Raw genomic sequence first — 10,676 nt, forward strand, 5'->3', positions numbered from 1 at the left:
CCGGAATTGCAGTATCAGCCCGGGAGCAGCTACGGCGCCGGGGTTCATTTTGAACGAGAACGAAGACGACCGACAACCTTGGCAGCATATAGACCCATAACGCTCCGGTCATGGTGGAACATGATGGTTTGATGCGCGTGTTTTGGCCTACAGACATTCGCTCGTCTGAACGCTCGGGCGTAGTAGTCGGCTGGCGCAATTCAACTCTCGATGTTTTCGTCGTTGCCGTTTTAGACGACGTGGACGTGAGTGCAAAGCCAAGGAAACACTCCGGACGCAATTTGACTGACTCTACCCTAGCCTCGCAATGTTGAAATTCACCTCAGATCCAACACCTTCTTTCGCAGCTGCCCTCATTCTGTCAGCCGGATTTACGAATTATGTGGCCATTCGTCCATGCACGTACTTGGCGTTTCAAATACTGCAAACTACGCATTGATTGATCCGTCATGGTTCTGTGCTACGACTAGTTCTTCTCGCGAACCCCGCATTACTTGCGTCAAGGCCTCAAGTGTACAATTGATCTTATACGACCGACCTCGGCCAAAAGGCATGCAATACATCTCTCTCAATCCGATATCGCTCGCCTTGGGTGATAAATGGTACGCCTTTGATGACGGTAAAGGTGATGGCTTGGAAGGCGAGGACGAGCGTCGCGAGATGAAAAACCAGGAGGCCAAGCTCAAGTTGGTAAACAAGCTCAAGCAGCACTCCATCATCAATCGAACTGCTTCAGCTCGAGACAAGGCACTTGGAAAGGTCGTCCATCAAGTCAATTGGTCGTGGGAGCTCGAGCAGACTTTGCAAAAAAATGTTGGCAGGCTTGGACCGCGTCCGAAACGAAGTCTCAGCGTGTCAGAAAGGGTTGTTGAATCTACCACCGCGATGCGAAACTACATCATCATGCAGCTATGGAACGCTTTTGTCATCTACGTCTTTCCTGTTATACGAAAGGGATTCGTTATGCTGCTATTTGTTCATCGAGCCATGGCAGAATTGCTACTAGCAGTCCTAGAATTTCGCATCAAGCCAGGATATGCGGCTTTGAAGGATGTATCCGCCACTGCACAGCAAATCGAAATCCGGCTGCTACAGTTTTGCTACTGGCCCATGCAGTACATAACACTTCGCCAGCGCAAAATGGACTGGGCCAGTGTGACTACAAGCCATCCGGATTACATACGTTTCTATAACAGTCTTTGGCTTGTCGCCAATGACGTAATTATTGGGATTGCCATCGGATCATATATTATAGAGAATGCGGATTGGGTGTCGATGAAAATCAACGACTTGCTGCGCGTCTACACCGTAGACGCGCTGCAAAGTAGCATTTCTTGGCTCATGGGATGGCCAGCTGGTCTGAAGCTCAATGGCGAGCTAGCAAGCTTCTTGGGTGCGCTCTTTCTTTGGGTGATTACCTATTGGTCGAGTGAGTTTGTCTGCAAGAAAATCCTCTCCTTGTTACTAACACCATATTCAAGGCTGCATAGATGCCCTCGCTCCAGCATTGCCGAAACTGGTATGGTTCATCGGCTTCTCTTCCTTTGCAGGCGCAAGTATGCCCCTGGCAATGTTCTCAGATCTGCTTTCAGCCTTGACAATTCACATCTACTCTTTCTACCTCGCGTCAGCTCGTATATACCACTGGCAGCTGACAATTTTGCAATCACTTTTCCATCTCTTTCGGGGAAAGAAGCACAACGTCCTGCGCAACCGTATCGACTCCTGCGACTATGATCTCGACCAACTTCTTGTCGGCACGATTCTTTTTACGCTCCTCTCCTTCTTGCTACCAACTGTCGGCGTTTTCTATATCAATTTTGCCATTGCTCGTATGATGATCATTTCAATGAAGGCAGGGTTCGATACTTTGCTTTCATGTCTGAACCATTTTCCCTTATTCGCCCTTATGCTGCGAGTCAAAGATTCCAGGCGACTACCTGGTAAGAGTCATATCAGATGACAGCAGACAGCGCGCACTGACTTATTCGCTAGGTGGCATCCGATTCGAACTACGTGATACCCACGATAATAGACCCCTTAACTATAATGCTAATGAACCCCCAACCTCGGTCATTTACCTCAAGGTACGCCTTTACGTCACTTTCAATGTACATTGTCTAATACTAAGTATTGTAGTCTGTACCGTTGTCGTTCAAGGCCATGTTCAACCAATATTTTCAGATGGCCGAGCGGATCCGCAAACACTATCTATCACCACGCGTCTTTCTGTGTCTTTTGACGGGACAGTTTGTGCCGCCCATCAACCGGCGCAACCTGTACAGTCTTCAATATAGCATGCTTCCGGCCCGGCGAGCGACCATGTGGGAAATGTGGCAGGCATTGAACACGGAGCCGCCGCAGAGGAAGCCATTCCAGCTCCCGAACATTCCGCCACTAGCAAACGGTGGCGGCCGGCGTGGAGGCGCAAATGGTCGACTTAGAGTACCTCATTAATGTACATGATGGAAGTGATGGATTCAATACAAAAGCTAGAACAGATGATCGACGTATGCCACTACACGGATCCTGTTAGTATAAATGTACTGACTATGGGCTAAAGGAATAACTTAGCCACCTCCGCAGAGATATGAAGAGCATGCATATATTAACTATGAAAAGTTTGTACGGCGCTGCCCGACGATGAATATCCGTTGCCTAATCGATGTCATAGACAAGTGCCCAGAGCTTAACAGCTACGGATTTACAGGCAGCTAAATAAGAAGCAGCTTCAAAAAGGAGGGGCGCGCCCAACCCAAAAGGTGGGGTTCTGGCTTGCGACCTCGACTGAGAAGATTCAACTTGTTCTTTTTACAACTGCCTGGCAATTTCATCAATATTTTCTCATTCTCTATTCATTCACTGCAAACATTCATCCTACGTACCTTTGTTGGGCCGTGATTCCTAGTGTGACAGACTGCGCACGACTTTGCATCCCCGTCACCACGCCTAATAACACGAACGAGCCCGAAGCTGTGAGAGTGCTGGTGAATCCCTAGGCTGGGAGATATCCTTGACGCCCCCGGTAGACTATTCATATTTGACATTCGTCATGTCCAGTATAGATCCCAAGCAGCGCTTCCACAGGTCCTTCCTAGACCATGTCGCTGGTAAGTATCTCATTTACGCCGCCAAACAAATATACGCTAATCGGTCGCTGTAATATGTAGTGCTCCAAGATCAAATTGAGGAGTTAAAGTCCATCTCTACTGTGGCAGGAGAACGGCAGGAAGCTATCGATCACATTCTTGCTGGCATTTCGAAGCTTCAGAATGAGGTGGCTGATGTCGCTGACACGACCCCTGCGTATGATCGCAAACAATATTCAGAGGTACAAACAGACACGATGCTTGTTCTAGAAGTTCAGAGTGAGAACTGATATTTGCGGTATAATAGACGGTAAAGGGACTCCAGGAGAGGCTGAATGAAACCACCGCCGCACTAGCGCCCAAGTCTCGATTCCAGTTCAAGCGCACAGCAAAGCATGTCGACATGGGAGCCCCAGAGAACGATCCCCGTCTACTTTCCGGGAGCTACTCACGAAACCAGCATCAGCCCACAGGTCCGCCAGGCATGCCTAAGCTAGATGATGAGGCAGACGATGAGTTGAAGGAGCTTCCCTCAGAGAGAGACTACAACGCTGAGCTTTCGAGACCCAGTGCGTCCTCAATCCGCAAGCCTAGTTTCTCTGCTGCAAGGACCATTGGCATCTCCAATCAGACTGGCTTGCATATCATCCTGCCCTCGTCTGCAGCTATGGCAACAGCATCGGGAAGCCTGACCGACCTGACAGGATGCATCGTGGACATGTCGATACCCACGTCGCAGGGTCATGCGTTCCCAGGTTTGGCAATGCGCGACATCAAGAAGAGCCTAATCGTTGCCGGCAGAGTCGCCGGACCGGTCCACATTACAGGCATCAGTGACAGCATCCTGGTGCTGGTAGCGCATCAGGTACGAATCCACGACTGCAAAAATGTCGATATATACCTGCACTGCACGAGCCATCCCATCATTGAGGACTGCTCCGGGATGCGATTTGCTCCCCTGCCAGCATGCTACGTAAGTTGCCCCAACGATAGCATCTCTCTCATCCCCAACCCCCGCCACCCTTGATCGAATTACGCAACTAAGGATGGTCTAGACTACGGAGGCGGACAAGGCCGTTGAGAATCAATGGAGCCAAGTGGACGATTTCAAATGGCTCAAGGCTGGCCACAGTCCTAATTGGACGACAGTCGGCGAGGCGCAGATTCTGAGCGACGAAATCTGGACAAAAGTCGTGCCAGGGCGGCCTGGCGCAAGTGTCGTTGAAACATTGGCCAAGGTTGGCATTTCACCAAGATGAACCTGTTCTTTGGTATAGCATGAACTACTTGTAATTTAATTTCGTACCAGACTTTCTTGATCAAAGTCCGTCAAGCCTTCGCGGGAAAAAAAAATGTCAACTCCTGTTCAGGGCCTTTCCTATACCTCTGTCCATAACGCCAGTTCCATGCAAATTGTATGTCTTGAAGCACACACATTTCCCCAAAGTATCCCCAGTCACTTGGCTACAAGTCCATCTTGTCGCCATCCTTGCCGAACCGCAGGCCGTCGTCGCGCAAGCGCTCAAGCAGGGCACGCTGCGTGACGATTCGCGCCTGGAGCTCGGACATTTCACGACGCTGCTCCTCGAGGGTACGGTCCATGTCGGGGAGCGCGCGGACCTGGGCGCGAGCGTGCTGGAGCTTGTGCTTGAGCGCGTCGGTCGCGCCTGGGACGTCCTTGAATGAGAGCGGCTGACCGCCCGCGGCGGCGGTGGTGCTGGGCGTCGCGCCAGTCGCAAGGCCTGCCGAGGCTTGGATGCTGGTGCGGACCTTGGCGAGTACGATGGCGAGCTCCGAGAGGGAGTCGAGGCTGTCGGGGGAGAGCGTCGGCGGCAGCGCCAGAGATTGCACGTCGATGGCCATTGTCTTGTCGGTCGTGTCTTGATGGTTTGACAAAGTCTAGAAGAGGTTCAGAGGCGCTGGTTGGGATAAGCTTAGCGTACAGTGCTGTTAGTCTACGCTACTTATTACTAAGGTAGCTAGGTATGGTGATTATGACGAAACATGCGTGATGATATATGCGAAAGGGACAAGTCAAGAGTAGCCTTCAAGACTCATTGAATTGAATGAATTTAATTAATTTAAATATCATTCAAAAGAAGTAGTAAAAATTGATTACGATCTCCTACTTGGCAGCACACTGATACGAAGTACAGTGCGTGATAGCAGGTGGCACGGTATTTCGTCCACCATGACGCTGCGCTGCGGACACTGTTCCAGCGCTCCAGTCAGCGCCAACTTGGTGCTCACAGGCGGAGCTGTAGCGATAAGCCGATGCATTGAAATCACGCAGATAAGATACTTCCTCATTCGCGCAGAATCCAGCAGCTTTCCTTCTTGTTTTTTTACCCGAACCAATTCTTCCTAATAGCCTGTTTCAGCTGCTATTTCCTCCCTCTTCCTCCTCAAAATCCCTGTATCCGCCGTTGTTCAACATGTCTGCCCCAGTCAAGACAGAGCAAAAGGCTTGTCTGAGTATGTTTTCCCCCAACCTCGAGCAGCCCCTCCAACCCAACGTTGCCCCGCCATCGTCATCCTCGCGACGAACCGGCATCATCACCACTACCACCATTGCGGCGAGCTCCATTAGTCCGAACCATGGCGAGCTCCTCGCCTCCCCCTCGCTGCAAGTTCATGGCCGCCGTGGCTGGTCCACCGGCTAAGCCGCGCAGCGCCCCCAGGCAACGACTGGACATGGTGCTCCTCTGCTGCTACATCCTCATCTACGCTGAGCTCGCCTGGCTAATTATGTTCCTTCTCCGCGCAAACAGTCGTCATTGACGGTTGGGGTGTTCCCTCCGAGGAGAGCCCTAAGGACGGCGATGCCATCACCAATGCCAAGACCCCGGTCATGGACGAGCTCTACAAGAGCGCCACCGGCTACACCGAGCTCGAGGCCTCATCGCTGGCCGTCGGCCTGCCTGAGGGCCTCATGGGCAACTCCGAAGTCGGCCACCTCAACATTGGTGCCGGTCGCGTCGTCTGGCAGGACGTCGTACGCATCGATCAAACAATTAAGAAGGACGAGCTCAAGGACAATGCCGTCATCAAAAAGACTTTTGAGGGTGCTGCTAAGGGCAATGGCCGTCTGCATCTTTGCGGTCTAGTTTCCCACGGTGGTGTTGTAAGTTGGAATTTCCGATGTATTCGAGCGTGATCTGCTAAAGCAAAGCACAGCACTCTAAGCAGACTCACCTGTACGCTCTCCTGAGAGCCGCCAAGCTCTACGAAGTCAAGGAGGTGTTTATTCACTTCTTTGGTGATGGCCGTGATACGGACCCGAAGTCCGGCGCCGGCTACATGCAGGAGCTCGTCGACTACCTTAAGGAGGTTGGCATTGGTCAGATTGCCACAGTTGTCGGTCGTTACTACGCCATGGACCGCGACAAGCGCTGGGAGCGTGTCGAGGTCGCTCTGAAGGGAATGTGCCTTGGTGAAGGTGAGGACAGCGAGGACCCCGTCGCTACCCTCAAGAGCCGCTACGAGAAGGGTGGCTCCAAAGACAAGGACGAGTTCCTCACCCCCATCATTGTTGGCGGCGATAATGGTCGTATCAAGGGTATGTAGCAACAACACATTGTTCCTCGCTCGCTCTAACCCAGTCGCAGACGATGACACCGTCTTCTTCTTCAACTACCGATCCGACCGAGCGCGTCAAATCACACAGGTTCTTGGCGACGTTGACCGATCTGTCCTCCCCGATTTTCCTTACCCGAAGATCAAGGAGCTCGTCACAATGACCATGTACAAGACTGACTATCCCTTCGATGTTGCATTTGAGCCTCAGCGCATGGACAATGTCCTGGCCGAGTGGCTTGGCAAGCAGAACGTCGAGCAGGTCCACATTGCTGAGACTGAAAAGTACGCTCATGTCACCTTTTTCTTCAATGGTGGTGTTGAGAAGGTCTTCCCTCTTGAGGAGCGCGATCAGAACCAGGATCTAGTTCCCTCCAACAAGTCTGTTGCAACCTACGATCTCGCCCCGGAGATGTCTGCCGATGGTGTCGCCGACCAGGTTGTCAAGCGCTTGGGTGAGGATCGTTTCCCCTTTGTAATGAACAACTTTGCGCCTCCCGACATGGTTGGCCACACTGGTGTCTACGACGCGGCTGTCATTGGCTGCGAGGCTACTGATAAGGGCATCGGTAAGATCCTCGAGAGCTGCAAGAAGAATGGCTACATTCTCTTCGTCACCGCCGACCACGGCAACGCTGAAGAGATGAAGTTTGCCGACGGCAAGCCTAAGACTAGTCACACCACCAACAAGGTGCCTTTTCTGATGGCAAATGCCCCGGAGGGCTGGAGCCTGCGCAAGAGCGGTGGTGTTCTTGGGGATGTCGCCCCCACCATTCTCGCAGCCATGGGTCTGCCCCAACCCGAAGACATGACTGGCGAGTCTCTTCTGGATAAGGACCTCAAGCGCAGCGCTGATTAGAGCTGCCGGAACGAATTTAAATGATGACGATTGTGATTGTGGGGAGAGCGTGGAGTCGGGCGTGATGTGATGAATTATTGAAAGCAGACACCGAAAAGTTGACAGGGGCATAGAATGGATTGATAGAACAAGCTAGTTATAGACTATAAAATAGAAAAGTCTCGAGGGTGCGAGTAGAAGTACATTTCAGATTGAAAAAAAGGCGAGCCTGGTCGGTCATGTCAAGTATTGAACTCGCAACTCATTTTTGCTTGACTTCTTACGGTTCCATGGGCTTTTGAGGGGGAACTTTCTTGTCTGCCTCGAAATGCTTGAGCTCTTCGACGTTTAGGTACTGGGGCAGCTGATCCGCCTGCCACTTTCTCAGATTGAAGCCTATCCCTGCATGGGTATAGTCCTTTTCATTCGCCTGGTCCTTGTGGTACTTGATACGAATGAAGTTGCTCTCGGCCGTCTCGGGATCCAGGCTCAGAGACAGCATGGAGCTGAGCGTCACCGTCTTGGGCACGACGGGGAACGTCCACTTCTGACGGCTCTTGAGCTGGATCAGGCTCGGCTCGTCGCGCACCACCTCGTAGCCAGTGTTCTCGCTGGCGGAGAAGATTTTGGGGAGGCCAAACCACTGGGCGGCAATCTTGTAGCGGTTGTCGGCGTAGCCAAACTGGTCGTCGTAGACGGCGTCCGGGGTGTAGCGCTCGACGCGCGCGACGGTCGGGCGGCACGCGTACAGTGCAAGGATGTCGTCAACGAGAGCCTGTCGGGCGGGGGATAGGGGCAGCGACCTGGACGGGTCGGGGGTGAAGTCGGAGGAGGCAAAGGTCTCGCGGTGCTCGAACTGGGCGCCGGGCGCGGTGGTGGTAGACATGGCGAGGACTGACCGAGGACGTAGGAGGCGGGCTGGGGGGATAGCTGCTCTGAGTATGCTCATTTAAGTCAATGTACTTTTAACACAAGTTTATGGCCGAGTTTGCAAGGTTGAGTCAACTTTTTACATATATCTACGAAGAGGATGGTGGCGCATCCGATGCCCGGGTCTGGGTGGTGCGGCACCATGACAAGATCATGATGCGTCGACATCTGGGAGATGAGCAGGCTACCCTACAGGTTCATCGAGATGCACGCTACCAGTAGGGTATACAACCTGTAGACTGCACCTATTTTTATTCTATTTTTCGGAACTGGTGTCATTCGTGGGGTGGGATTTATTGGACTGACAATTTCTGTGTAGAGGTTAAATAATAATTAATCTGAAATATTGGTCGGTCGGAAATAAAGATGTCACCGCGGGTTTACTGCCAGCGGATAGAAGTGGATGTTGAGCCCCCATCGCGTGTCTGGAGAGCATCGGCGTAAGAGCTGGCGCTTGATCATATGCGCCTCATGTCCGAAAAGTACACTTCTTGAGTTTGTACCAAGCTTTAGAAGTTCATGGAAGGGAACAGTGGAGCCATTCACAAAAATGCATGTTCTTGTGTACTTGGAGTGATACCCTGATCGGCGGTGTTTGGTGTGGGGGTATGTCGTCAGAAGGACACATTGAGAAACTTGGAATCAGCAGTATAGGTGGCTGTATACAGAAAGCAGGCAGGCTGCTTTCCCTTGGACGCATCTAGGTTGCAAGGAATGGCAGTTGACACGCAAGAATATACCTGAAATAAAAAAAGGCCACACCCAAAGTGCGAGTAGTTTTACTTAGAGCAACACTTTGGAGCTAGGTTGCTAGGCACCCGCCATGAAGGCGCTGTTGCGTGTTAGCTCAGTTTGGGGATCGAGAGCCGGACTGACTTGACCAAGGAGAATCTGCTCCGACCATTGGCTCGATGATGACAAGATGCGAGGAGGCCAAATAGAAAAAAAGTCTGCTGGTCCAACTACCTGTAGTAGGGCACATTAAAAGATTGGGGGTCAGCGTCATCAGGGGGCTCGAGCATGGAAAATTGCCATTTGATTGCTCACCCAGAGAGCTCTTGGCCCCTCGATCCGCGCGAGAGCTGCAGAGCTTCAAGATCGAGGTTTGTGGTTCGGGGACCCTTGGTGGGGTCTTTGCGGGGCCTGTGACAGGTGTGTGGCTGGATATGGGTGTGGCTTTAGCGTGGCGGTGCTAAATTTACTGGCAAAACACTGGGTATCGGAAAGTAGAGATGAAGATCAGTGCTAGCTGGCCATGGGCAGGCGGAACCAGTATGGACAACTGCTCAAGCTGTATGAAAGGACAGGAAAAAAAAGAAGAGTTTGATCATAAGATACTACCTGTCATTATATTTGCGGACTGCGTTGTCCGTATGGCGCGATATTCCGCAAAAACCCCCCCAAAAAATAGGACCTCTTATGCGAAATGCCTTGGGTGTTAATATCAGGCCAACCACGATGACCGGCCAAAGCCCCGATCCGAAGTTTTCCCATGGCACCACAGTCGGCGAGGAGGAGCAGGAGGAGGAGGAACAAAGAACAAGGGTCTGGCAACCATATTCCCATGGAGAATTGAAATCACCACAAGCTCCTGCTGTGACGTACTGATAGCGAGAGCCAAGCTGGGAGTTTAATCTGTTAGTAGACTCCTAGGTAGACTGGTGGGCAGGCAGGTAATCATCAACGCCTCTGGGGGGAGGCGTCCCCGCGCAACCGACTTACACAGGGACAGTCAAACAGTGTAGAGGGACTGGTGTTAAAGGCATGCGATTCTTCATGCAGCTGCGTTTCGGGGGTTGCATGATGCCGCCATCACTATGTCTTGTTTCATTTCCCCTCTTCTTTCTCCATCTCTGCTGTCTTGTACGTTGCCATGCCTTTTCAACCACGTCGTCAACATCGACATCAGGCACAGTAGCTCTGCAGCCATCGGCACTGTGCATCGTAAATCCCATTCTGCACCGACCTGGCCGCACTCTGGTGATGCTTCCGCACAGTGCCGACCAGGCCGTTGCTGGAAGCGGAGACTGTCTTGCTCAGGGCGTGCCAGTATCAGTGGTGCGACTGGGACACAACCACAAAAAGGCTAGGGAGGTACCTGGGTATGCCGGCAGGTACGCTCTACTGGGCAAGTACCTCTACCCAGGCAGGGCCCTGCCCGCTCGCTGCCAGTGAGCCCACAAGTCCTGCCGGGACGCTCAGCTGCCGACGGCGATGGATGAGAGACGAGGCCCAGCCCGCGC

At 52.2% G+C, this 10,676-nt stretch overlaps 5 protein-coding genes across 5 annotated transcripts; 3 read left to right on the forward strand and 2 right to left on the reverse strand.

Annotated features, from left to right (window-relative positions):
- Window positions 1–552: 552 nt before the first annotated feature.
- V2A60_000461 (N-acetylglucosaminyl transferase component-domain-containing protein) lies at window positions 553–2,457 on the forward strand (the record flags this gene model as incomplete). Its single annotated transcript, XM_083251832.1, has 4 exons — window positions 553–1,429; window positions 1,482–1,943; window positions 1,996–2,087; window positions 2,140–2,457. The coding sequence occupies 4 exons, from the start codon at window positions 553–555 to the stop codon at window positions 2,455–2,457; spliced, it is 1,749 nt and encodes a 582-aa protein (XP_083107958.1).
- Window positions 2,458–3,052: 595 nt separating this feature from the next.
- V2A60_000462 (tubulin binding cofactor C-domain-containing protein) lies at window positions 3,053–4,348 on the forward strand (the record flags this gene model as incomplete). The annotated part of the gene is made up of 4 exons (XM_083251833.1): window positions 3,053–3,110; window positions 3,171–3,331; window positions 3,397–4,062; window positions 4,145–4,348. The coding sequence occupies 4 exons, from the start codon at window positions 3,053–3,055 to the stop codon at window positions 4,346–4,348; spliced, it is 1,089 nt and encodes a 362-aa protein (XP_083107959.1).
- A 205-nt stretch (window positions 4,349–4,553) lies between these two features.
- V2A60_000463 (RNA polymerase II transcription mediator complex subunit 9-domain-containing protein) lies at window positions 4,554–4,952 on the reverse strand (the record flags this gene model as incomplete). The annotated part of the gene is made up of 1 exon (XM_083251834.1): window positions 4,554–4,952. One exon carries the CDS (start codon window positions 4,950–4,952, stop codon window positions 4,554–4,556), a length of 399 nt encoding a protein of 132 aa, XP_083107960.1.
- Window positions 4,953–5,524: 572 nt separating this feature from the next.
- V2A60_000464 (2,3-bisphosphoglycerate-independent phosphoglycerate mutase) lies at window positions 5,525–7,524 on the forward strand (the record flags this gene model as incomplete). The annotated part of the gene is made up of 4 exons (XM_083251835.1): window positions 5,525–5,678; window positions 5,861–6,213; window positions 6,267–6,648; window positions 6,698–7,524. 4 exons carry the CDS (start codon window positions 5,525–5,527, stop codon window positions 7,522–7,524), a joined length of 1,716 nt encoding a protein of 571 aa, XP_083107961.1.
- A 259-nt stretch (window positions 7,525–7,783) lies between these two features.
- On the reverse strand, window positions 7,784–8,389 carry V2A60_000465 (uncharacterized protein; the record flags this gene model as incomplete). The annotated part of the gene is made up of 1 exon (XM_083251836.1): window positions 7,784–8,389. One exon carries the CDS (start codon window positions 8,387–8,389, stop codon window positions 7,784–7,786), a length of 606 nt encoding a protein of 201 aa, XP_083107962.1.
- Window positions 8,390–10,676: the final 2,287 nt, after the last annotated feature.

The sequence above is a fragment of the Cordyceps javanica genome, chromosome 1 (assembly GCF_051103115.1).
Source record: "Cordyceps javanica chromosome 1, complete sequence".
Taxonomy (NCBI): domain Eukaryota; kingdom Fungi; phylum Ascomycota; class Sordariomycetes; order Hypocreales; family Cordycipitaceae; genus Cordyceps; species Cordyceps javanica.